Below are 27,529 nucleotides of genomic sequence, written 5' to 3' on the forward strand. Positions count from 1 at the left end.
ATGACAGTTTCCAAGGGCTACTTTAGCTTGAACATGCTGTTCTGTTCTGTAAGTGACAAACCAAGGAGACAGGGGTCTGAAACCCACGATGGAGATGGGGACCCACACAGTGTGTCACTTGACGATTCTCTAACAGCTTTGCCCAGGTCAGCAGTGAAGGTACCCACATTCCACAGATGCGCAACTAAAGCTACCTTAACCCTGGTCCCCACCGCTTCATGTGTCTGTCCGTCCTTCAAAGGGCGGGGTGCTCCTCCCCTTTCTGAGATGTTCCTGTATCTCAGGATGGCCTTAAATTCACTCTGTAGCTTCGGGACTCTCTACCACATCGGTCTCAACCTTCCTAACCGTGGGACCCTTTATGTTCCTCATGTTGTGGTGACCCCCAACCTAAAATTATTATTATTATTATTATTGTTTTTGTTTTCGAGACAGGGTTTGTCTGTGGCTTTGTGCCTTTCCTGGAACTCACTTGGTAGTCCAGGCTGGCCTCGAACTCACAGAGATCTGCCTGCCTCTGCCTTCCGAGTGCTGGGATTAAAGGCGTGCGCCACCGCTGCCTGGCTCCTAAAATTATTTTTGATGCTACTTCATAACTGTTATGAATCATAATGTAAATATCTGCGTTTTCTGATGGTCTCAGGTGACCCCTGTGAAAGATTCATTTGACCCCCAAAGTGGGTTGAGACCCACAGGTTGAGAATCGCTGCTCTAGCAGGCTGTGGTAGTGATGCCTGTAATCATAGCAATTAGGAGGTGGAGGCATGGGAACCATTAGGTCAAGATCATCTTTACTACCTAGTATATTTCAGACTAGCCTGAGCTAAACCAGCTTTGTCTCAAAAAAAAAAAAAAAATTCTGAGTTGTTGACCTGGGTTTAGTGAAAAATTGTCATATGGTGCTGGGGAGATATCCTATCATTAAAAACTTGCCCTGAGCTGGGCAGTGGTGGTGCATGCCTTTAATCCCAGCACTTAGGAGGCAGAGGCAGGTGGATCTCTGAGTTTGAGGCTAGCCTGGTCTATAAAGTGAGTTCCAGGACAGCCAGGGCTATGTAGAGAGACCCTGTCTTTTAAAAAAAAAATGCTGGGTATGATGGCATGTGCTTTAATTCCTAGTCCTGGGGAGGCAAGGACTGAAGCATCCCTGAGGCAGGCTGGCCTTGCCTAACTGGTAAGTTCTAGGACCAACGAGAGAGCATGTCTCAAGGGAGGTAGTCGGCATTCCTGAGGACAGTGTTACAGGTTATCTATCCTCTGGCCTCTACGAACAGGTACTTGCATATACACCCATGTGTACCATCCTGAACATGTGCACCTGCACAGACACATGTATGTGTACACACACACACACACACACACACACTAAAAACTTCTTTCCGGGAGCTGAAGAGATGGCTTAGCGGTTAAGAGCACTGGCTGCTCTTCTAGAGGACCCAGGTTCAATTCCCAGCACCCACATGGCAGCTCACAACTGTCTGTAATTCAAGTTCCAGTGGATCCGACTCCCTCACAAAGACATGTAGGTCAAACACCAATGCATTAAAAAAAAAAAATTAAAAAACTTTTTTCTGGCTGGATGCAGTGGCTCAGACCTTTAATTCCAGGACTCAGACAGCAGAGGCAGACAGACCTAGTCTATATAGTGAGTTTTGGGCTAGCCAGGGCTACACAGTGAGACACTATCAAAAAAAAAAAAAAAAAAAAAAAAAAAAAAGCCAAAGCCAAATGAATGTAGGACATAATTTCCAATGATTTTTTAAATGACCCTAATTCCGGAGCTGGAGAGATGGCTCAGAGGTTAGGAGCACTGGCTGTTCTTCCAGAGGTCCTGAGTTCAATTCCCATCAACCACATGGTGGCTCACAACCATCTATAATGAGATCTGGTGCCCTCTTCTGGTGTGCAGGCAGAACACTGTATACATAATAAATAAATAAATCTTTAAAAAAAAAATGACCCTAATTCCTTCTACTACTTTCTTTTTCTTATTTCTTTTTTTTTTAAAGATTTATTTATTTATTTATTTATTATGTATACAGTATTCTGCCTGAACACATCCCTGCAGCCCAGAAGAGGGCACCAGATCTCATTGCAGATGGTTGTGAGCCACCATGTGGTTGCTGGGAATTGAACTCAGGACCTTTGGAAGAGCAGCCAGTGCTCTTAACCTCTGAGCCATCTCTCCAGCCCTCTTTTTCTTATTTCTATGAAGTAGCATTCTCAGCAGTGACCATTATAAAATCAAATTAATGGGCCAGCAAGATGGCGCAGCAGGGAAAGGCGGTTGTTGCTATTTGGTCCTCTGGACCCACGAGGCTGAGGGAGAGAAGGGACGGCTCTGAGCTGTCTTTTCACCTCTACATGTCCGCCACCCCCCAACCCTCTGCAAAAATAACGTAATTAAAAATATTTTCAAGTCAAAATAGCAGGGCTAGAGAGGTGGCTCAGTGGTTAAGAGCACTTGCTGTTCTTCCAGAGGACCTGAGTTCAGTTTCCAGGATCCGTGTTGGGCGGATCACCTGTAACTCAAGCTTGACACCCTCTTTTGGTATCCATGGGCACCCACAGACGTGTGGCATGTACTCGTATAGACACATACATCTGAAAATAAAATAATGGTCTGGAGAGATGGCTCAATGGTTAAGAGCACTTGGCTGCTCTTCCAGAGGAGCCGGTTTAATCCCAGCACCCGCACGGCAGTTCACAGAGGGATCTGACACCCTCATACAGACATACATGTCTGCAAAATACCAATGCACATAAAATAAAAATAAATCATTTAAAAGAAAGAAAAATAAAATAAACCTCCCAAAACTAAAACAGAGGTAAGTTCTGAAAATTACTGAAGTTCCTCTTTGTCTGGAGTATCAAATATTCAGCCAAGATATATTTCTTTACATAAAAATAAACAGGCCTATGTATCTCACTACTATGAAAATTTAGTCTAATAAATAGTAAAATTATATGTATACCAAAAATTGTCTTTAAATAAATTTATGATTCACTATTAGTAAATGTTTGATTTGTAATCCTATCATATTTCTGTAAACCTAGGCCCTCTGAGGCCTGCAGTTCCATGAGGCCAGGAACTTAGCACCGGTCCCCCACCTCTAGGCTCCAGGCACCTGCCAGTAGTATTCATGATTCGTACTTAGGAGACATATGGGTGTTTGATTAATGAGGTTTTGGGGGACCTTCTGCTTTTGCTATTCCCAATTCCTTCATCAATATGTGTGTCTGTTGTGGGACTTGGGGCCACTTGGGATTAGCAATCTCTCAAAGAGAGCTACGTAATCAACACATAACCTAAAAAGGAAATAGCACATTCCCTCCACGGGCATGGAAGTGCCCACAGCCTTGAGTCCCTCTTTATACCACAGCCTCTTCCAAACATGTCCCTGGGCCACCACTGCTTGGAGACACTCCCCACCTTGTGCCATGCATACTGTGACTAGACTTCACAAAGCGGCCAGCATTTTTGTTTTGTTTTGAGACAGGGTCTTAGGTAGTCCAGGCTCTGGAATTTACTATGTAGCCAAGGCCAGATGTGAATTCCTGCTCCTCCTGGCTGTCTCCTGAGTGCTGGGATTGTATGAGGATGTCACTGTGCTCAGCTCAGCTTTAAGCTTTGTTTTAAAAATTTATTTATTATGTATATAATGTTCTGCCTACATGTATACCTGCAGGCCAGAAGAGGGCACCAGATCTCACTCTAGATGGTTGTGAGCCACCATGTAGTTGCTGGGAATTGAACCCAGGTCCTCTGGAAGAACAGCCAGTGCTCTTAACCTTTGAGCCATCTCTCCAGCCCCTCAGCTTTAAGTTTTATGTGTGATCATGGAAAGTTAATTCTCTCTTCTTCTCCCAGGGCGAACTGTTAAGAGCAATGCATCCTATGAATTCATTTAAAACAGAGAATGAAGAGGAGCCCAGCATACCTCGCCCAGGGAGATTTCAACTTTAAAATGAGTTTACGTTCAGCCTCAAAGAAGTGCTAAGAGAGGCGGAGTAACCCTTAGATGAAGGACATGACACCAGAGTGCTTGAGATTTTTTTTTTCCAGACTCTGAAATACTTGCATATGCACAAAAAGGAATCTTGAGGCTGGGACTCAAGATGACTGTCACTCACCCTTATGGGATGAAGGTAATTTTGTGCAATGATTTTAGCACATGGTGTCTCGACTATGTTAGATGACCTGAGGTCTGGCAATGATATTTCTCCTTGCAAAGTCATGTTAATGTTTAAAAAGTTTTGGAGTTTAGATTTTTGGATCAGCAATGCTCAGCCTTAGTAGAATTTCATTATAAAAAACTCAAAACACAGATTGGGGAGATAAGTCAGCTGGTGAAGTTGCCCCGAAAGCTTGAGGACCTGAGTTCAGACGTTCACGCGTGAAAAGCAGTCACGGCAGCCCACGCCTGTAACCTCAGCACTGGAGAGGCAGAGATTGGCAGACCCCAAGCTCACTGGCCAGCCAGCCTAGCTCAATTGCTGAGCTCCAAATTCAGGGAGACCCTGTCTCAAAAAATAAGGTTGAGCCAGGTGTGGTGACATGTGCCTTTAATCCCAGTAGAAGCAGGCGAATCTTTGTGAGTTCAAGGTCAGCCTGGTCTATGATCTACATAGTGAACCCCAGGCTAGCCAAGGCTATGTGGTAAAACTCAGCCTATAAACAAACAGGGTGATCAAGGAAGACAATAACCAGCATAACTCTGGCTTCCACACGCATGCAAGAATGCAAGATACACACACACACACACACACACACACACACACACACACACACACACACACGGCAGGGAGTGGGACTGAGGGGCAGAGACCCCAAATATCCCCAAGTCTGAAGCTTTTCTTGGGATCACTCACCATGTGACCCGCCTTTAGGATCCAGTAGAAGGCTAGGTTCTCATAGGACTTGGCGAATGCAGATGTTTCCACAGACTTAGGATTGCTGTACAGGGCCTTCCATTTCAGCTGGTTGAATTTGGACAGATGTGGCCACTTCAGCTTCCGCAACCAGGCCTCCTGACCTAGTGAGAGGGGCCAAGGAACAGAATCAGTACTAAGAGCTTGGTGGAGTCAGAGACAGAGAAAATAATCTAGGTCCTATAACTTAGAGGCTGGCTTTTTTTTTTTTTTTAACTTTTAAATGTCTCAGTCTTTTTTTTTTTTTTTTTTTTTTTTTTTTTTTTTTTTTTAAGAGAATGTCTTGCTAAATTTCAAGTATTTCAGGCTGGCCTTGAACTCACTCTATTACTCATCTAGGCCTTGGGATTTTTTTTTTTTTTAACATTTATTTTTAAAGTTTTATTTGCATTGGTGTTTTGCCTGCATGTGTGTCTGTATGAGAGCATTGGATCCCCTGGAACTAGAGTTACAGAGAGCTGTGAGCTGCCATGTGGGTGCTGGGAATTGAACCTGGGTCCTCTGGCAGAGGAGTCAGTGCTCTTAACCACTGGGCCATCTCTCCAGCCCCCAGGCCTTGAGATTTTAATCATTCTGTCTTGGCTTCAGTAGCTACGATCACTGAAGGGACATTAACCCACTCAGAGCACGTGGCTCTGGCAGGCCTTGCCCTTTTCCCCAGTTCCCCCTGCCTTGCTAACAGCCACTGGGTTACATTCCTAACACTAGCCCCCAAGGTCTATTCCCTTATTTGGCCATCTCCTCCTCCTGAGGCTGACTACTGTGGTCCAGCTATCAACATACTGAAGTCCAGCAATCCAAAGCCCCCTTTGGCTCACCTAATTAACATGCCCAATTAAAGTCAAGCACCTCATCCTAACATGAGGGTTCCCCGTGTACCTTTATAAACCGCCATTTTCCTGTGTCCACGTCTGCCTCCTCTCTATCCAGAAGCAGTCCTTTGTCCTCTGGGACAAATCCCCTGCCCCCTCTCCCTGGTTCCCTCCTTTGTCCCTTATTCCTGCCCTCTGTCCATCTGGGACAAATAAATCTCCTTTGTGCTGAGAACTTGGCCTTGGGGGTCCTGAGCCGTGACTTTTCCTTCCAGTCCCAGGCTGGGTCACTAGGCACAGCTTTCCCCGTGGGTCCTAAGATCTGGTCTCTAAGCACCCATAGGACTCCATGGCTCTCAAACAAGGCAATGGGGTCCTGCCTGAGAGACCAATTCTCCTGGGGCCTTGGAAATAGAGTTGTTGATGGTTAGTGTTTAACACCTTCTGTAACACATCACAAAAATAAAGCTTTCCCTCAATTAAGTAGTGAATATGGCCAAGAGCCAGGAAGACAAGAGGTGGGCAGATATTCTTTTTTTTATTCATACCCGGGGACCCCAGAATTGGAAAGACCCAGGAGTTGATGATGGATATAGCAGGAAATGGTATTCCTCCTGACATTAATGCCACTGACCCCAAGGCTAATGTATCCAAGGCCATTTCTTTCTAGCTTGACCCATGATTGCTTCCATGTGTCCCCAAGAGTTGGTTCCTACCCATAGTGTCCACAATGAGATCCAGCTGTCCATTATACACAGTCACATTGACCCCAGCTTCCAGCAACTCATCCACAATATGGACGACAGGCTTCATGAAGTCTTCCTCCATGCTTATGAAGACGTAAGATGACTGGGCTACAGGAGAAGGAGAGAAAGGTAGCAGGTTAGAATGGGCCGGATTAAGAAGTATTTTTTGCCAGGCAGCAGTGGTGCTTGCCTTTAATCCCAGCACTCGGGAGGCAGAACCAGGTGGATCTCTATGAGTTCGAGGCCAGCCTGGTCTACAGAGCGAGATCCAGGACAAGCACCAAAACTATACAGAGAAACCCCGTCTCAAGAAATAAATAAATAAACAAATGAATGAATGAATAAATAAATAAAGAACTATCTTTGAGCCCAAGCATCCTAAACTATGGCACCCAAAGGTCCCTAGATAGCGAAGGCTGAATGACAAACAGGTGCTCCACAGAGGGACCGAGTGGCCAGCAATAGCTGGGTAGAAAGGAAATACAAAAAGTGCCCATGGTCCCTTTGCTTGGGGAGCTTGCCGTGTGCAACAAGGAGCCGGAACCTGCAGAAAGAAACCGGGAGGCAGAGGCCCAGAAATCCTTTTAGCTGGTCCACTTGGGAATAAATTGTGCTCTGGGCCAAAGTTATTTCGGTGCTAAGTCGTCTCAGGGCCGTGTTCCAAGTACTGAGCCTAAGCAGGGCTATCTTACCACAGACCAAACCAGATCTAAGCTACTTCAAAGCAGGCCTTCAGGAAAGGCAAATGGCTAAGAAGTGCCCGCAGCCAGCAGCCAGCAGCCAGCACAGACTCCTGATGCCCGACCACCTGCCCCGCCATCATAGCTGGTGACATTACAGCCACCGCCATTTATCTGACGGGCACGAGGCTACGTAAATATTACAGAGGCGATTTCCAGTTCTTCCTCACTGTGCCGGAAGACAGGCCGCCTGGACCACGTCCAAGTGAAGGAGGCTCAGAGAGGCTGAGGAACAAGGCCAGGGTGAAACCGCCAGCCACCAGTGAGTGAGCTAAGACTTGAATTCAGACCCGACCGACCAACTGCAACTCGGAGCCAAGCAAAGCCTGTCCTTTTTATTTATTTGGATGTTTAAGAAGATTTATTTTCTGTTTATGTGTATGCGTGTGTGTGCCTGTGTACAGTCAGGTGCACCACATGCATGCAGTGCCCGTGGAGGCCAGAAGAGGGCACTGGATCCCCTGGAACTGGAGTTAGAGACTGTAAGCTATCTATCCAGGGTGGGTGCTAGGAACCAAACTCGGGTCCTCTGCAAGAACAGCAAGGACATTAACCTAGGCTGACCTGGAACTCACTGTGATACAGACCTTAGCATCCCAAGTGCTGGGTTCACACGTGTGAGCCACTACGCCTGGCTATTTATATAAAGACAGGATCTTACGATGTAGCCCATGCAGGCCTTGAACTCTCAATCCTCCTGCCTCAGACTGCTGAGTACTGGGGACTGCAGGGGTCTGCCACTATACCAAGCCCTCTGCCCCGTTTAATGTCATAGTCTGGCTTTTTTATTTGACTCAGAGATATGAAGATACTAAGTCAGAAATGAGCTCCAGTGATGTAGATTGTGATAGGGCAAGCCATGAAAGCTAACGAAGTCAGGACCAGGGTCAAAACATAGCTCTCATCAGGCAGTGGTGGTGCACACCTTTAATCCCAGCACTCAGGAGGCAGAAGCAAGTGGATCTCTTTGAGTTTGAGGCCAGCCTAGTCTACAGAGCAGATGCCAGGACAGCCAGGACTACACAGAGAAATCCTGTCTGCAAAAACCAAAAACAGAAAAAACAACAAAAAACAAACAAACAAACAAAAACAAAAAACATAGTTCTCAGCAGCTCCAAGGGGGGGGGGGTGACCTGAGAAAAGGGCCCCCTGACCTTGTAGTCTTGGGGTATCTTGGATGCAAACCAAAGAAATGCCTCTCTGCTTGTCCCAAATGCCCCCATAGGACTAAGTAGGACCTTACCCAAGATTTCTATCTGGCCTTGGTCTCTAAAGACTCAAATATTTCCACACTGTGACCTCCAGAGAAGAAGACAGGCATGGCAGACCGTATCTAGCACCAACCAGCATGTCTGAAGGGCCAGCACGGGAACGGGTCAGAACTTGCCAGTGCACGTGGGTTGTCTGATACCCTTCAAAGGACCTTTGGCTGGAAATCTCACATGTGACCAGCTGTGGCCTTACATGTAGCATTTTATCATATTTTTTTTCAATTCTGTTTATTTTCTGATGGGTGGGTAGGGGTAGAGACAGATACATGCCATGGGCACATGCAGAGGCCAACGGACAGCTTCTGGGAATCAGGTCTCTCCTTCCAGCAGCACGTGAGTCCGGAAGACTGAAGTCAGGTCAACAGGTTTGATGACAAGTGCCTTTAACCACTGGGCCATCTCCCGGGCCTTTATTTTTTTTAGAGGCAGTGTTCCGCTAAATTGCCCAGGCTGGCCTCAAACTTGTCAGCCTCTAAGTACTGGGAATTTCAGGCGAGTACTACCATGCCCCACGCCTGTGTTTTCACTGTGTTACAAGGTAAAGGGTGTAGTAGTCCCCATGCATCCATACTAGGCTTCAACAATGATCGACACACAGCCAATCACAGGCCACTTCCCAGCCATTTCTCTGCCAGCTCCTTATTCTGATTCACTGTGTCAAGTCGCTGACTGATTCTCCATCTGCTGCAGACGGCAATGTTACTTTACTTACCACAGACCGCCATCACCAAGGAAACCCAGTCTACGAAGGAAGGCCTCTCAAATGGCACACATCCCCCTTACAACGGCACTTGATTAGGTCATTTAAGTACCTCCCCAGGAGCAATCCTCAGGGATAATTTTGAGCTTCTTTCTGATGGGGCCATTCATGAGTTGACTCAAGGTGTCTCCCTGTAGGTGTCTCACATGACGCTGACACAGACGAACTGAAAGCAAACTGGTACAGAGTGAGTCAAAGACCCGGCGTCAGGACCCCACAGACACCTTTCCCAAGCTACTGGGGGAGTCGGCACGGTGGAGGGAGGCCTTTTCCTGGAAAAGGAAAAAGTGTCACTTTGATCCATGCGGAGGGGAGAAAGGGGGCCAGAAGCAGGTTGAAATCGGATAGGTTGGTATTGGTAACTGTAGTCTGTGGGCACTGTAGGGCCACTGGGATTACCCTGAACAGACCAAGGAAGTCAGTTGAGAAGAGGAATCAAGGAGCATTCATCTTGCTGGGGGAGGGTTTCGGGCATTCTGCAATCAAAGCCAAGCCGGGCCAGCTGAGAGACCACTACAGTCAGCCCTGCAGGGACCTGACCCTGCAGTTCAGTGAGCAGAGACTGCTGCCCCATGATGCAGCTCACTGCTAGAGCATGTGCTGAGCATGCACTTGGTCCTGGGTATCATTCTCAACCCTCCCTCATCAAAAGGCATTGGTTCCCATTGCTCCCTGGCCCCTTTGGCTCTAAGATCAAGTTGCTTCCCAAATACAGTATGCTAAGGAACACCAATCAAAAAATAAAAAATAAAAAAACCAAGAAACCACTGTATGATTCCATTTATATAGAATGTTGAGAAAAGCCAAAACCCAGAGACACAGAAAGCGCCTGAAGTGATTGCCTGGGGCTGGGAGTGGGAAGAAGAGGCGGCAAACGTGTGTGTGGGCTCTTTCTGGGGTGATGGGAATATTCTAAAACTGGATTGAGGTGAAGAGTGGGCAACTCTGTGAATAGACTTAGAACCACTGAAAGCTACTTTTCTGTTATATAAACTGCATGTTGGTAACAGGACAGGTCTTCCTGCACAGAGGGGCTAACAGCCGCAGGGTACGCTCACCTAAGGGGCTCCGGAGGAATTCAAGGCTCGATTCCATGGAGGCTTCCGGAGTGCTTTTGGTTAGGATGTTATAGAAGTTTACCCCGTCTGTGTTCTGAAATAGAGAGCACATTCGGGTGGTTTCTTTTTCTGTCCACCGTCCAAGTTTGACAAACAGAAAAGTGCTTGGCTTTCCAAGGATGACCGTAAGCTTATAAATTTACTGGACTAGTAAGAAAGCCTCTCTAAAGGCTTAGATGGCAGCTGTGCCCGCCCGTGTGCCTACAGCACATAGCTCATGGGAGCCCAGACACCACTGGAACACAAGGGCCCGTGCGTCAGTGTGCAGGGAGCCGAGTGGCCGAGTGGCCTCTTGGCCATCGATTTCTTTTTTTTTTGACCTGACTCAAGGCAGAATACTACTTGACAAGGATCCAAATAAGAAAATCCGTTGTCTTGAAAGTACACATTCCCCTGAGTACTGCGGTCTCTTTTCTCTGGTATTTTGAGATGTTAGCTTACGTTGTACTGGTGGGCCTCAAAAAAAAAAACAAAAAACTTGCTGTGTAGCTGAGGATGACCTGGAACCCCTGATCCTCCTGCTTCTTTTACCTCAGAAGTGCTGGCTTACAGATGTGCACTACCAGCTCTGGTGTTTTGAAAGAAAATGGGCCAGGCAGGGGTGGTGCATGCCTTTAGTCCCAGTACTCAGAAGGCAGAGGCAGGCAGATCTTGGTGAGTTCGAGGCCAGCCTAGTCCAGGATGGCTAGGGCTACACAGAAAAACCCTGTCTCAAAAAACTTAAAAAAAAAAAAAAAAAAAGGCCCCCAAAGGGAATGGCACTATTAGGAAGTATGGCCTTGTTGGAGTAGGTGTGGCCTTGTTGGAGGAAGTGTGTCACTGTGCGGAGTGTGGAGGCGGCTTGGAGGTCTCATGTATGCTCAAACCACACTCAGTGGGATAGACTACTTCTTGTTCCTTGCACAAGATGTAGAACTCTTAGCTCCTTCTCCAGCACCATGTCTGCCTGCATGCTGCCATGTTCCACCATGACGATAATAGACTAAACCTCTGAAACTGTACGCCACCCCATTAAATGTTTTCCTTTATAAGAGTTGCCATGGTCATGGTGTCTCTTCACAGCAATAGAAACCCTAACACATGTATGTCTTAACACATACTAAGCTACTGAATCATATTTTTTGTTTGTTGGGTTTTTGTTGTTGTTTCGTTTCTGAGTCAGGGTCTCATGTAGCCTAAGCTGACCTTAAACTTCTTATGTAGCTGAAGTGACCCTGAAATTCTGATCCTCCTGACTCTACCTCCCAAGTGCTGGGACATCACATGAATGTACTACTCTGCTTGGCCACCAGACAGTCTTCCTTCTTTTTTTAATTTTTTTTTAATCAGACAGGGTTTCTCTGCATAGACCTGGCTGTCCTGGAACTCACAGAGATCCACCTGCCTCTGCCTCCCAAGTACTGGGATTAAAGCTGTGTGGCTAAGACAGTTTTTCTTTTTCTTTCTTTCTTTCTTTCTTTTTTTTTTTTAAAGATTTATTTATTTATTATGTATACAGCATGTATGACTACAGGCCAGAAGAGGGCACCAGATCTCATTACAGATGGTTGTGAGCCACCATGTGGTTGCTGGAATTGAACTCAGGACCTCTGGAAGAGCAGTCAGTGCTCTTAACCTCTGAGCCATCTCGCCAGCCCCGACAGTTTTTCTTATAGAATCTGAACTTTCAGTCGGGAACAAGGAGGTCTTTCAAGCCTAGGAGGCTTGCTGACCCTCTAAAGGCTACGATGTCATTGCTAATGCCATCTAGATCATCATTCGACATGCAAGCATTTCTAAGACTGTGGGAGGCCCAGGATAAGACTCATCCTGACAACACCAGCCATGGGTCCCATCCCCCAGCCGCAAAGCCATGTCATGCTCGGCTCTTTACCTTTTCTTTTTTTTTTTTTTTTTTTTTTTTTGGTTTTTCGAGACAGGGTTTCTCTGTGTAGCTTTGCGCCTTTCCTGGAACTCACTTGGTAGCCCAGGCGACTCTTTACCTTTTCAATGACTGTCTCTGCTTTCCCCCACAGCTCAGTGGCCTTCTTGTAGAAACCCCTGTTGAGAGCATCGAGGACTTGCTCTGCAATGTCCGACACCTCAGCCAGGCCTTTGTCGTCCAGGAGAGACTGGAAGACAAACGGAGAACAAAAAGCCCACTCGATTAGGGAGTGTGAATCCGGTACTGCTGCAGCTGGGGATGAGCAAGAGAGAGAGGGAAACTGGGAGCTATCCTAAAGAGGGCATAGTCAGAAGAGTCAGAGAGGGGCCGGGGATCGAACCCAGGACCATGTGCATTCTAGGCTGTGTTCTACCCCTGAGTTACACCCCCAGCCCCAAGTCACATACTTATTGATGGAAGAAACAGAGCAAAGTGTTAAATGAATCAAGATAGTAGGCCCATGAGGGTTTAGGTTTACCATGACCTTTCAACTTTGGGGGAGGGGGTATCTGAAAAGTCACATAAGATCAAGAGATTCAAGATTGTGTATTGGGCTGGAATGGAGACAGAGGCAGGTGGATCTCTGTGAGTTTTAAGTTATCCTGGTCTACATAGGTTTGGGGGCTGGGGACGTAGCTCAACTGGCAGACTAGACAAGAAGCTATGGGACACATGAGACCCTGCCTCAAGAAGGTGGGGATGGGGATGGGAGGGCATGACATGACAACGCTTGGGGCTAAGTTCAGTTGTAGCTTTGCATGTATGAGGACTCAATTCCCAGCAACAAACACACGTGACACACAATTTTTCAAAAGAAGTCCCTAGGGCGTCAGTGAGGCACAACTCTGCGTGTGTCTGTGAGGATTTTTCCAGATTAGATTAACTGAGGTGTGAAGGTGGGCAACCAGTGACTGGGGTCCCAGACTGAACATAAAGGAGGAAAGAATGCCCAGTGAACACCTGCATGCCTCTCTCTCTGCTCCCTGATCCTCCCGTCTCTGCTACGACGGACCACACCCTCTCCAACTGTAAACTGAAGGAAATCCTTCTGCCCTTCAGTGGCTTTCTGTCAGCTGGCAGCAATGATGATAACTAATACATTCTCTCTGGAGACCAAAGGAGGTCGGAGGTCAGGGGAGTCAGGGATGCTGTTTCCCATGGAGACTGCAGAGCGGAGGACCCACCCACTTACCATGCTGTACAGGTAAGGGCCCCAGGACAGCACTGAATCTAAAGAAAACCGAATAAGCACAAATTAGCCACGTCTTTCCAAAAGACCACCCCACTGGCTTCCCTTCAAAGTGCCAAGAGACAGGAGCAAGAAACCAGGAGTTCAAGGCCGGCATCAGCTATAAAGCAAATCTGAGTCAGGTTAGATGCCATGAGAGCTTGTCTTGACCAACCAACTAACAAGAAACAAAACAAACAAACAAACAAACAAAAACCAACAAAAAGTCATCTTTTGTTAGAACAGTGGTTCCCAACGTAGGAGTCATTTAAGTGCCCAAAGGAATATCTGAAGACATTTCTGGTTGTCACACTGAGGGATCCCACAGTCATCTCAAGACCAGAGGATGAGGCTGCTACAGACAAATGTTCAAAACTGGGGGCCGGGGAGATGGCTCGGCAGGTAAGAGGGCTTGCTGCACAGGGCTGAGGACCTGAGTTCGAATCCCCAAGCCCACATACAAAGCCAGGTTTGGTTGTATGTGCCTACAGTCCCAGCACTGTGTGGGCAGAGATGGGAAGAATTGCTGAGGCTACCGGTCCAGTTCCAGGGTCAGGGAGATGCCCTGTCTCAAGAAATAAGGCCGAAGACTGGAGAGCTAGCTCAGCAGTTAAGACCACTTTCTGCTCTTCCAGACGACCCACTTTGAGTTGATCAGGTGGCTCACACCCACCTGTAACTCCAGTCCCAGAGGATCTGATGCCTGCTTCTGGCCCCTAGGGCACAGCATGCACATAGTGCGTAGACATACATGTAGGTGAACACCCACACACATGAAATAAAAATAAAGTCTCAGAAAAGGTAGAGAGTGATAGAGAAAGACACTTGATGTCCTCTTCAGGCTTATGCATGCATGCATGGGCACATGCATTTACACACATGTATTAACACACCACATGCACACATCTCACACATACTGTCCCCCAACAACAACAAAAAATCCTTAATACACAGAACAGCTCCCCACAACAACAACACTACACTATTCCAAATGGCAGTGGTGCTGAGGTTGAGGAAACCCAAGAGAGTTAACCTGGCCAAGATGATCACTTCAGATGCCTGAAGCCACACCCTGATTGCATCCGAGACAGACCGCTCCCGTCTGTGTTCCCAAAGGATTACAAAAGCGTGGGCCTCAGACTTGCAAGACCCGACACCAACCTTGCCTCACCACCACCATCACCACCACGGGTCACGCATGGAAACTTCACTGCAAATGCTCTTCCAGCGTCAGGATGCTAGAGGGGACAGGCCAGTGACACAGATTCACCCTGTGCTGCTGAGTCACACAGAACTGGGTCTCCTCTTTTCGAGGCCACTCACGCTGTCTAAGAGAGCATTTCAACATCCCCCCGAGTGTTTACAGCCATCTCCCACTGTAAACTCTGATTCCTTCGCTGGGAAAATCACTTCAGAGGACTCAGCTTGGTCACAGAGGCCATGCCAATGACGGCTCATCCCCACACATCCTGGATGGCCTGGGGGGAATGAATGCTTTCTGGGATGGCTTCTCCAAGAACCCAGAAACTTATGTCCTCTTATTTCATGTGGACAGCACAGCCCTGCGGGATGGCTGCTTCTGCCGGGCCCGGCATAGTTGCCACCACAGAGCAGAGGGGCCGTGGTGACCTATCAGAGACCTTGAACTGTAGTCAAGGCAACAAAATAAACAGAACTATACAGCAGATAGCTAAGTCCATGATAACAGAGCAATCAAGGGAGAAAAGGGGACCACAAGACTTTCACAAGACCCTTCCTTCAGATTCCAAGCTTACTACTGCCTGCCCCACTATACATAATCTTAGAAATACTAAAACATCTGAGGTTAAAATTGCCTGGGGGGCCAGCAGGATGGCTCAGAAGGTAAAGGCATTTATTGCACAAGCCTAGTGACCTGAGTTAAATTCCAAGAACCCACATAAATGCAGAAGAAAAGAACTCCACAAAGTTGTCCTCTGACCTCTATATATGAACCAAGGCACCCCCCCACACACACACACCATTACCATTATCATCTAAACACACACACACACACCATTACCATTATCATCTAAACACACACACACACACACACACACACACACACACACACACACCATTACCATTATCATCTAATTTTTAAATATTTCCTAGGCTGGGCATGGTGGCACACTCCTTTAATCTCAGCACTTCTGAGGCAGAGGCAAACTCAGATCTCTAGTTTGAGGCCAGCCTGGTCTATGTAGTGAGCTTCAGGACAGCCAGAGCTATGTAGAAAGACCCTGTTTCAAAATAAAAAATAGGGCCGGGAGGTGGTGGTGCATGCCTCCCAGCACTCGGGAGGCAGAGCCAGGCGGATCTCTGTGAGTTCAAGGCCAGCCTGGACTACAGAGTTCCAGGAAAGGCGCAAAGCTACACAGAGAAATCCTGTCTCAAAAAAACAAAAACAAAAACAAAACAAAAAAAAACAAAACAAAAAAAAAACAAACAAAAACAAAAAACAAAAGCCTTTTTTTAATTGCCTAAGGACAGGACTTTTCATTTGTACAAGAGTCACCCAGCCCCCTGTAAGTAACACCCATAAACTCCCTGGCCCACCAAGCAAGACTTGGATGGAATTCTTCAGTCTGAGGTACTGGAGGCAAACAGACCTTTCATAATGTTTCCCCAGAGAAGTCATACAATAGGTCCAAAGTCACAGAAGGGGACAGGGATAGGAGAAAAAAGAGATGTCTAAAAATCACATACTTACCCACAGGGGAGATCCAGGAGTCACCCAAAGCAACCCCAGAAAAGTTGCACTTGATGGTCCTTTGCTGAATAGCCTGAAAGAAGACCCAAGAAATGCTCTGACCAAGGGCACCAGGCCTCCATCCCTCCTCAGCAGAGGCACATACATACTCACGGCTTCTCCTACCCCACACTGTTCAAATGTCCCCAGGCACCAGAAGACCACACACGGGATGGCAGCCCCTGCCCACCACCACTGGGGAAATAAAGGATGGGCTGCTGAGTTTCTCTCTGCCTTATTCATGGGTGTCCTCGGGACAAGCACGGGATCTGTCCCTAGCTCTCTTTGGGAGGGTAGGGATCTCCACGTCTGGGAGCCTCCAAGGTGCTCAGGGGCTCCTAGGGTACAGGTACCACTGCCAAGCAGCAGTCACTGAGGCTGGGGCTCTGCAGGACATCCTTGAGGGTGGGGACCATACACAGGCCAGGAAGCCCAACCTACTCTACACCAGTACCAAAACAGAAGGACATAAACTAAACATGCACCAGAGAGATGGGCCACATGATAAAACTCAAGACAAATAGAAAGGCTCCTTAAAAACCAAAGTGAAATTATCCCCACAGCATAGTACTGAACACTCAAAAAACGAACATAAGCTGAAGTATCATATATGCTATCGTGTGTATCGGTTACCCAGTTATGCGTATCTGGTGAAATAGAGACTAGGAGGCTGTCCAGGGGAGTAGGGCAAAAGCTAAACGATGGGAATAGATGAGCTATTCAGAGACCTAAAACAAGAGAACAGACTGGGCTTGGCCTTGATGAAACAGGTAGTAACCCCAGCTAGTCAGGAGGCTGAGGCAGGAGGATTTTCTGGATTTTCATAGCTTGCTTGGGCCACAGGAGGAACTCAAGGCTAGCCTGGGCAACTCAGTGAGATATGGTCTCAAACCAGAAGTAAAGGGGACAGGGGGTAAAATTAATTCAGCAGGGGAGTGCGCGCCTGGCGCACATGAGGGCCTGGGTTGTTTAATCCTTAGAACAAAGAAGGGGACCAAGAGGAAGAGGGAGAAATTGAAGAGAAGGGGAGGGCAAAAAAGAGCAGAGGGAGGAGAGGAGAGAGCAAGAGAAGAATAAAGCCAGGGCGGGGACTGGGTGTGGCTCAGTGGGAGAGCATGTACTCAGCATACATGAGGCCAGGAACTCAATCTACAGAAGGGAGGGAGGGAGTCTGAAGGAGGAACAGAGGGAGGGAGGGGAAAGAAATCAGAAGGCTGAAGCAGGTAGCCTGCAACAAGTTCAAAGCCAGGCTGGGCTAGTGGCTAGTACCAGGCCAGCTAGGGCCACACAGCAGGACATTATTTCCAAGTAAATAAACGTCATAGAAAAGGAGACCGTGCGAGATGAAGAGCCCTTCGGGACAGCAAAGCCAGATGTCACTCATCTGGACTGTGTATTAGCTTGGCCGAGCTGGCTTAAAAGACATGTTGGGACCGTTTAAAGAAGTCTGAAGACAGGGCGTGAAACATACTGCAGGAAAAAGGAGGAGACCCACTGACGGAGACAGGTCACGGTGTGACCGCATTTCGGTATGTGAGCAGAAAGTATTCCAAAGTGCTAAACAGTGGTGAGTGCTACCTGGTAGATGAGTTTTCTTCTGTCTTTGAGACAGGGTGTAGAGCCTAGGCTGGCTTCAAACTTACAACCTCCTTCCCCAGCCTCCTAGTGTTTGGACTACAGGTGTGTGCCACCACACCTAGCTAGTTTATATTCTGACATTAAAAAAAAAAAAAAAAAAAAAAAGATGGAGGGGCTAGAGAGATGGCTCAGCAGTTAAGAACACTAGCTACTCTCTCAGAGGACCTGGGTTCGATTCCCAGCACCCACATGGCAGCTCACAACTGGCTACATCTCCAGTTCCAGGGGATCCAGTGCCCTCTTCTGGCCTCTGCAGGTACCAGGCATGCACATGCATAGACAAATACATGTCTGTGCTACACAGACGTACATGCAGGCAAAACACTCATATACATAACGTATTTTTAAAAACAAAGGCAATCTTTTAAAAATGTATTTGTTTTTATTTTCTATGATGAGTGTTTGCCTCAAGGTATGTATGTGCACAAAATTCCATTCCTAAAACAACCTAATTTGAACCCCAGAACCCACAGTAGAAGGAGAGAGCTCAGGAGAGTGACCCTCTGGCCTCCACCCCTACACATACCATGGCACGTGCAGGCACACACAAGATTTAAAACAACAACAACAAAGTCTGTTCAATATCAGGTAGGTGTATGAAAGCAACACTCTATTTTTTTTTTTTGTTCAAAACCATCACATAGAAGTCACTCTCCCATTTACCTTGTGAAGTTCCAGACTGATGCCAGCAGCCATTTTTCCTCCATAGGATTCTGAGAAAATGTAGAATGGAACCGTCTAGCAAGGAAAGAAATTTACAAAGAATTAAAACACACTGATTGTCTTTCAACTCACATAAACTACCTTCAGATCACTACAGTGTACAAGGGTAGGTAAACTCAATCTGCTTGTCTTTGCCCTCTGTCTGATTATTGGTGTCTAGCTAGGTGACAGAAAGACAGAGCCCACAACCTAGGAAGAAAAGAGGAAGTCTCTGAGAACCCGCTGCCTTCCAACTTTTTGTTTGCTTTTGTTTTCGAGACAGGGTCTGTCTAGGCAGGCTGTCCCACGGCACTCAACTTTTGGGGGAGCTTAATATTCTGAAGAACCCCTTGTTGCTCTTGCTCATCTTCTGAGTCTAAGCTGAAGAATTACCTGGAATTCCTTATGGCAATCAAAGAAGGATTTCAGGAGAACCATCATGTCCGAAGCCACTGTGTCCAGATCCTTTGCATAGGCATCAGTTGTGTTCACGTAACTGAAGCCAGTGCCCACAGGATTATCCACAAACAAGAGACTGGCGGACTGCAGCTGTAGCCACACAGAAGGAGCAAACATTGCTAACAGAGATTAGTTACCAGTTACCTTCCTAGCAAGCTGGCAAAACCACATCTACGATAACACCAGTGTGGTGATTTTATCTTATTCCTTACAGTGATTTTAGGGGGTTGGAGAAATGCCCAGTTAGTAAAGTCCTTGCCTTATGAACATGAGGCCCTGAATTCGATCCCCAGAACCCATGTAAAAAAAAAAAATTGGGTAAGGTAGCAATGCACGCTTGTAACCTCAGTGCTGAGGGGGTGGAGATGGATATATTCCGGGTCTCGCTCAGCAGTGTAGCCTAAACAGTGAGTTTCAGGCCAATAAGAGACCTTGTCTCAAAATGACAACAACCCATGGTAGACACATACATACATACGTGTGTGTGTGTGTGTGTGTGTGTGTGTGTGTGTAAATGATTTAAGGGGTCAGGAATATAAACTGCCACAGAAAAAGGACAGACAAGATGAACCCAAACACAGGAACAAAGACTCTAAGCCATCACATCTCACACACAGAAGCGCTCGACAGGTTAACAGGCTGTATTCATCTGAGTAATCATCTGAAGGAATGAACACACACGGAATACGGACATCATGGGCTGAGGATGTAGCTCAGCTGGTAGGATGTTTGCCTAACATGCCTGAAGGGGGTTTGACCCCCAGCACTGCATAAACTGGGGTGGTGGATCATGCCTATGATCCTAGCACACAGAAAGTAGAGGCTGGAGGATTAGAAGTTCAAGGACCATCGTGGCTACCCAGTAAACTGAAGGCTGGCTAGGGCTTCATGAGATGCTGTCTCAAAAATATTTTAAAAAGAAATATGGGCATCACGTATCAGTTTTCTTCCAGATGAATCTAATTTCCACATTGGCCCATCGCCCCGTGTATACTGCAAGAACAGATGATTCTATGATGTCTTTCAAAGAGGCTGAGAATTCTAAATTATGCATCTGGAAGGATCCTCAGGGATGAGTATCTAGCCATGTTCTTTGCTGATCAGGAAATAGAAACTCTGAAAGGACCCAGGATTGTGCAAGGTCACAAAATCAGTCAGAGGATGGGCAGCCGCATGGAGACTGGGAATCAGGCCCCTCACTCCTCATCCAGGCTCTCTGCCCCTGTCTCCCTGCCTTTGGTGTGGGACCAAGGCTAGGGAGCAGAGTGACGACAGGCTTGCTCGTGCCACAGCAGCAAGATTAGAACTATTTCAGGCCAAGAGAAAACGCTGCGGGAGGGCAGGATGGGTTAGCTCCAGAATGGGAGGAAGACCAGAGGAGCCTGAGGACACTGGAGAAGATTTTCAGCGCCGAGGGCCGCCAGGAGGGGAGAAAGCCATAGAGCATGGGGCAGGAGGGCCCAGGCTGAGCTAGTCAGCAGGACGGACTCGGCCAGGCTATGAACCAAGTATCAGGTTGCTTATAGAAGGAAGTGATGGGTTGTTGGAGGGACACAAAGAACAAAGGCCGGGGAGTAGGGTAGGGTGGGGGTTGGAGACAAGGGACTTGCAAGCTTGAAGTCCAGATGCCAGGGGCAAGAGAAAGAAAAGAAATGAAAGTTGTAGCAGGTGGTGGGAGTCAGGTCTGAGGTTGCAAATGGCCACCATGTGGTGAAGCACAGGGTCGCCAGCATCAGCTGCAGGAGGGAACTTCGGTTTTGTGCGGTTTTGAGACAAAGTCTCTCTGGGTAGCCTTGGCTGTCCTGGAACTCGCTCTGTAGACCAGACTGGCCTTCAAATCAGAGATCCGCCTGCCTCTGCCTCCTGAGTGCTGAGATCAAAGGCAGGCACCACCGCCGCCTGGTCCAGTTTTGTTTTGAGTCAGGGTTTCATGTAGCCCAGGCTGGCCCTGAACTTGCTATATAGTCAAGGATTATCTTGAACTTCTCACCCTCCAGCCTCTGTGTCCTGTAAGCTACGATTATTGCTGTTCATCCTTAAGCCTGGTTTTTATCGTGCTGAGGTTTGAACCCAAGGCTCTGTGCATTCGAGGCAAGCACCATACCCACTGAGCTGTCCCCCAGCTGTGGCTAGAAGTTTCTGAAGGTGAGTGGAGGAAGATCACCAAGTTGGAAAAGGCAAGAGACAACTGTAGGACACTTGTTCTGAGACACGGGAGAAGCTGGGCTGGAAGAAGGCTGTAGGCAGGTAGCCAGGGTCTCAAGAAAGCCCACCAGGGTGGACCGCCAACTGTGGCCCCACCCTTTCGGGGTGGAGTTATGGGGCCCAGCCTCTGAGAGGAGGATGGGCAGGGATGGTTGAGGGCTGTTCTCCTCGTACCCAGGTGGTGTTCCGCGGCTTGAGATGGGTGTCAAGAGGCCCGATTTCCTCAAAGTTTCCAAATCCAGTGCTGGAACCGCCTGGACCACCCTGTGCAAGAGAAAGAAACAGACATCAACCCAGAGAAAATGCAGCCGAGCCCTGGTTATCCTAACAGATGTGCACACCCAGAAAAACAACTTAGGACCTAGTGACGGCTGCATCGCCGTGTGCACAGGGCACATTTTCAGCTGGATGAGGAGGTGCACATCTATAATCCCAGCACTTGAGGGGATGAGGCAGGAGGATCAGGAGCTCATGTCATCCTAAGCTACAAACAAAAATTTAAAAGCAGAGGACATGTGTTCCTCCAGCTCCATGTTTCCCGGGAGTTTCTGCACCTACCAAACTTTCTGCACCTACCAAACTCCTGCTCAACCGCCCTGTGATTATAAGCACTTGACATGTTCAGATTTCTTAACACGGCGATAAAAAGTCTGCAAACCAGTTGGAGATACTCATCGCAGTGCCGCTAATAGCACCAAGAGTCAGGGCGCAACTCCAATGTCCTACCACGGGGAAGAGGAGGAGGAACCACACCTACCGGATGAATCATGTGGCCACTTGGAATCACAAACCTCAGAAATGGTGCGGCTTCTAAATAAACAGTCCACTGAGGAAGTGTGCACCCTCGTAGGAAGGTGGGTCCTTTCTTTCAAGGAGACTTCTCAGTACGGGCAGGGTGAAAACCAAAGTTGACGGGAACGAGACTGAGAATCCAGGGGCCTGAATTCCAGGGGCTAGAATTTCCATTTTCCATTTCTGCTCCCTTTCCCAGTAGCTACTAGTGCGTGCGTGCGTGCGCGTGCGTGTACACTTGAAAGCCAGTGGTCACCATTGAGTGTCTGCCTCAATCGCTCTCCATCTTATATTTTAAGGCAGGGTCTGTCGCTGAACCTGGATTTCCTGAGTTCTGCTAGCCTGGCTGGCCAGTGAGTCAGGGATTCTCTGGTTTCCACCTCCACAGCTCTGGGGCTACAAACTAGTTCCACTGACCCAGTTTTTATATGAGTGATGGTATCTAAATTCAAGTCTTCATGAATGCATAGCAAACACTTTACAGACTGAGCCATATCCAAAGCCTCTGCTATTTAATTGAATAATAATAGTAATAATGATGATGATGATGATAATAATAATAAAAAATGATCACCAAATCTTATCCAGAAACTCTGGAAACAGCTGGTACATTCAGCAGAGACTCAGGGTTACATGGTTCCTCTGAAACATGATAAATGTGTCAGTGAATGAACTGAAATGCTTGAATGACTTGAAAAATAGCCCTCTCCCTGAAATAGCTTACTATTCCACTCATGATATGACCTCAATTCTCAAAGAACGCCACCCCTCAAAAGAAGTTACTGCATGAGTCCTCGGAAGGCTGCTAACTAGATCTTTTCATCTCAATTAACTACTTCCACCTCAATCATACTGTATTCTTCTTCCTTAGGCCTCTGGGAAAACAGAGAGGAGCAGCTTGGTGCCTTCGGCTGTTAACCTTCCCACAGCACCTCAGCTGGAATGTTAACCTAGCCACACCTCCAGGGCCAGGCAGACAGAACAAGGAAAACTCTGGTCAAACAAAGGGCCGGCCTGCGACTTCGGTTTCTGTTTCGCTTTGTGTTTTGTAGTGCTGGGGACAGAACCCCGGGCCTTCTTCAGGGTCAGCAACCCCTCAACCACTGAGGGAAATCCACCTAAGAAATCCAGTGGTTTTTCAAACTGTTTCCAGAAAAACAGAGCGTGCCCTGGGGGTAGCTGGGGACAAAGAGGCAGCCACGTGCCTAGGACTCAGCAGAGCTGCCCCACCCTGGCCTCAGCACTTCTGCTTACCGGGCCGTGCCCCCACCTTCCCCCCCCACACACACACCAACTTCATCTGAGCCAAAAAGTTGTGCTGATTCACAAAGAATCCCCCCCTACACACACACTAAGAAAACTAAAGTTAAGAGAAGGGAAGTGTCTCACTATGGCTAAAAGTGGAAGGTAGGTGTTGAAAACCCCAGCGACCCCACCAGCAGGCACTTCTGGGGAAACCATGCCACACATTCACCACCAGCTGCCAGACCTGGGATGACCACACGGATTCCACTCCTGAAGGTTTTCCAGCTATCCTATCGGGCTGAGCCATCCAGCCCTCACAGAGGCAGCTGTGAGGCACCTACCAGCAGACTTCCCCCTCACAACTGTTTATCTTTACTTCATTACAACAGGAAGTCTTATGACAGGCCTTGGGGCAAGGCCTCAGCTCTGGCAGGCGTTTTGAGAAGGAAGCCTCACCCATATGGCACAGAGGTGAGTACCAGGGTGCCCTAATTCCTGGCGGACACCCAGAACATCAAGTCCCTCCCTTGAGATTAGTCTTCAGGTGGGCGAGGCCACCACAGGGCTATCAGAAGAATGCAGCAGGATCTCTGCCTATCCCTAAACAGTTCACAAGGTTTTTTGCCTTCAAGCCTAGAGGCAGAACTCAGGGTTTAAAAAAAAAAAACCACTAGGGAAAAGGGTATGACCTTGCATTCATGCTAAGGTACAAAAGTCTGGTATGCTATATTTAGGAATATATATGTATATACATATGCATGTGGTAACAATTAATGAAAAGAGAAGCCATGCATTTGAAAGAGACCAAGGAGGGGTATATGAGGGAGGAAAGGGAAGGGAGAAATGTTGTAATTATATTATAATCTCAAAATTTTAAAGTTAAAAAAAAAAGATGCTTTCTCTGGGTATAAGAAGTTGGGGCCTGCCGGGCGGTGGTGGCACACGCCTTTAATCCCAGGCAGAGGCAGGCGGATCTCTGTGAGTTCGAGGCCAGCCTGGGTTACCAAGTGAGTTCCAGGAAAGGCGCAAAGCTACACAGAGAAACCCTGTCTCGAAAAACCAAACCAAACCAAAACAAAACAAAATGAATAAATGAATGAAAGACCAGTAAATAGGGCTTCGTTTGATACACCCTTGCTTGAGGTTGTCTCAGAAGCATGTGAGGCCCCTCCCAGGATTGGCTGGACCAAACCGAGTCCATCTTTGCTAAGCTGGATGCTCCTAAGAAACAAGCCGAGGTGTAAGGAGGCCTGACCTGAAGGCAAAGAAGTTACTTTACCTGAAGCCACATGACCAGGGGCAGTTCTGAAAAGTTCTTGCAAGGGTTGGTCGCATAATAGAGCCACCAGAACATGCGGGCATCTTTCCGGACAGTCACGTAATCCCATGCTTCCTTGCCTTCTTGTGCGGGCCAGTCGATGGCAGCTCCTGAAACTAAAGCTCAGCGTCATTTCCTGAGGAACATCTAACACCCAGGTTAGTGCCAAGCCTGGGAGAGATGGTCATTCGGGCTAGAGATGATGCTGTATGCTATTGGTAATTCACCTACCTCAGTATATGTGCCCATAAGGAAGAACAAAGACCAAAAGAAAGAAAGAAAGGAAGGAAGGAAGGAAGGAAGGAAGGAAGGAAGGAAGGAAGGAAGGAAGGAAGAGGGCTGGAGAGATGGCTCAGAGGTTAAGAGCACTGATTGCTCCTCCAGAGGTCCTGAGTTCAATTCCCAGCACCCACATGGTGGCTCATAACCATCTGTAATGAGATCTGGCACCCTCTTCTGTATACATAATAAATAAATAAATCTTAAAAAATATTTAAAAAAGAAAGAAAGAAGGTCAGTTGGGCTCGTTTGTGTTCCCCTTTAATCCAGCACTTGAGAGGCAGAGACAGGTGGATCTCTGTGCATTTAAGGCCAGTTCCATCTATGAAGTGAGTTCCAGGCCAGCCAGGGCTATAAAGTAAGAGCCTATCTCAAAAACACACAAACCAATAAACAAAGACCCACCTACTTCAGCTTTGGAAAAGAGAAATCAATCACGTCTCTCTTGGGCAACACAGTGGGACCATTTGTAAAGGAAAAAGGCTGAGAGTAAAGATCAGTTGTGGAACATTGGCATGACCTGTGCCAGGCCCTGGGTTCAAGTCCCAGCCAAGGAGGGTGGGGGTGGTGGGGGTGGGAGACAAGGAGGGAAGAAGCCCTGAGTGGCTTCTGCTTTTTGCTGCCTTCTTCCTGCTTTCAAGCCTCTTCAGCAAGTAAAAGAGCAAAGACTGGGCCCAGCAGGGAAGAGACAGATGTGGATGAAAAGATGATGTTGTCTTGTGGCCAGGTCCATAATGTTATCACTGGGGAGATGGAAGACAGGAGGATCAGGAGTCTGTGTCCAACCTAAGCACATGCTGGGTTTGAGGCCAATTGGGGAAACAAGAAACCCTAACTTAAAACAAACAAACAAAAAAAAAAAAAAAACAAAGAATAAAATAAAATACAATGAAATAGAGAAGGAGGAAGAAGATTAAGAAAACCAAAAAGTGGAGCTGAGGAAATTTGGTCAGTCAGTAAAGTGTTCACCTAGAAAGCACAAAGACCAAAGTTCAGTCTCCAGCTAAATGTGGCTTTTGTGCTTGTATACAATTCCAGGGCCGGGGCTAGAGACAGGCAAATCCTGCGGCTTGCTGGCCAGCCAGCCTAGCCTCCTTGGAGAGTTTTGGACCAGTGAGAGTCCTAATCTTCAAAAAAAGGTGGATAGTTCCCTAGGAACAACACCTGCGACTGTCTTCTGACCTCCATAAGTATTTGTGCGCGCGCGCACACACACACACAGTGGCACATGCATACCCTTCCTACACTCACAAAACAAAAAATGCAAAAAAATTAAATAAAATTTAAAAGGCTGGAAAGATGGTTCAGCTGGTAAGAGCAATGTCTGCTTTTCCAGAGGCCCTGGGTTCAATTCCCAGCAACCACATGTCAGTTCACAACCTTCTGTAACTCCAGTTCCAGGGCATCCAAAGCTTTCTCCTAACCCCGGAGGGCACCAGGCATATACATAGTACACAAACATACATGCAGGCAAAACAAAATTAAAAATGTTTTTGCGGGCGGTGGTGGTGCTCGCCTTTAAGCCCAGCACTTGAGAGGCAGAAGCAAGTAGAGCTCTGTGAGTTCAAAGCCAGCCTGGTCTACAGAGTTGGTTCTAGGACAGCCAGGGCTACACAGAGAAAACCTGTCCGGGGGTGGGAGGTGGGGTGGGGAGGGTATGTAATAAAATGAGAGTCAATTTCCAAATCATTCCACAAAATAAATTTGCTTTTGCCCCAAAACAGGCCAGTGGAGTCAGCTGATATCTGTCTGTTCTAACCCAGCAGAGGCGGCAGGCATTGTTTCAAAGCTACACCCCAGGGGTGGTAGGATTTGCAGGGGTCTGTTTGGCCTCTGATCTCTGCTCAACCAAATGACCCTATAACGTCACTAGGCAGCCAACCGAGCAGAAAGGGGAGGTGGCTTTTAGACCGCAAGTCTCACTCATCAGCAGTTTCCTGAAACCGCATGTTTTTGTACAACCACCTCTACCTCCGCGTAGAGGAATCAGAAAAGGAACTTTGAACTAAAACATAAATAAAAATTAAGAGGTTCAATAGCGATATAAATCATGCAAGGGAAGGACGGGGGTGGGGTGAATGTGTTTAAAACAAAAACAAAAAGCCACGAATCCACTAGCAAATTCGAGAAGGAGGCACCCACCACTGGTACGCCTTCCTTGGGAACCTACCTGCGCTCAGGCCCAGTAGAAGCGACAGCAGCAGCAGCCACAGTCGGGCCGGACAGATCCACCACGCCAGCTCCATGGTGCACACAGCGCCGCAGCATCAGCAACAGGCTGGACCCAGCCGGGCAGCGCGTGACGGCGGTGGGTGGGCCGTGGGCGGGGCCCGAGCGGAGTCGGGGCGGGGCCTAAGTGGGCCCTGAGGCTCCCAGTGTTCGGCGCTCCCTCTGCCGGTCGGACCCACCCAGGACCTCCGGGCAGGGCTCTCTGATGGTTCTGCCGAGTTCGGTCTCTGTGTTTAGGGAGGAGTTGGGAGGAGGCCGCTAATGTATCATTTGGTTACAAAGTAGGGGAGGGTTGAGAAACCACAGAGGGGTGACCTCCATTCTCCCTGACCTGCCCGTGTTTGTCCTCTCCAAAAAAAAA

At 47.7% G+C, this 27,529-nt stretch overlaps 1 protein-coding gene across 1 annotated transcript in view; it reads right to left on the reverse strand.

Annotated features, from left to right (window-relative positions):
* Nucleotides 1-27,267, reverse strand: part of Scpep1 (serine carboxypeptidase 1) — a 29,981-nt gene extending 2,714 nt beyond the window's left edge. The window contains exons 1-12 of the mRNA XM_006972024.4: nt 27,110-27,267; nt 24,622-24,776; nt 21,480-21,569; nt 19,035-19,190; nt 18,603-18,677; nt 16,263-16,335; nt 13,496-13,533; nt 12,362-12,490; nt 10,320-10,413; nt 9,314-9,427; nt 6,461-6,598; nt 4,873-5,036 (exon numbers count right to left, since the gene is read on the reverse strand). Of these exons, the coding sequence (XP_006972086.1) occupies nt 4,873-5,036; nt 6,461-6,598; nt 9,314-9,427; nt 10,320-10,413; nt 12,362-12,490; nt 13,496-13,533; nt 16,263-16,335; nt 18,603-18,677; nt 19,035-19,190; nt 21,480-21,569; nt 24,622-24,776; nt 27,110-27,185 (1,302 nt within the window). The 5' untranslated portion in view covers nt 27,186-27,267. The remainder of the gene's footprint in view (nt 1-4,872; nt 5,037-6,460; nt 6,599-9,313; nt 9,428-10,319; nt 10,414-12,361; nt 12,491-13,495; nt 13,534-16,262; nt 16,336-18,602; nt 18,678-19,034; nt 19,191-21,479; nt 21,570-24,621; nt 24,777-27,109) is intronic.
* Between the last annotated feature and the right edge of the window lie 262 nt (nt 27,268-27,529).

This window comes from Peromyscus maniculatus, chromosome 8, assembly GCF_049852395.1.
Source record: "Peromyscus maniculatus bairdii isolate BWxNUB_F1_BW_parent chromosome 8, HU_Pman_BW_mat_3.1, whole genome shotgun sequence".
NCBI lineage: Eukaryota > Metazoa > Chordata > Mammalia > Rodentia > Cricetidae > Peromyscus > Peromyscus maniculatus.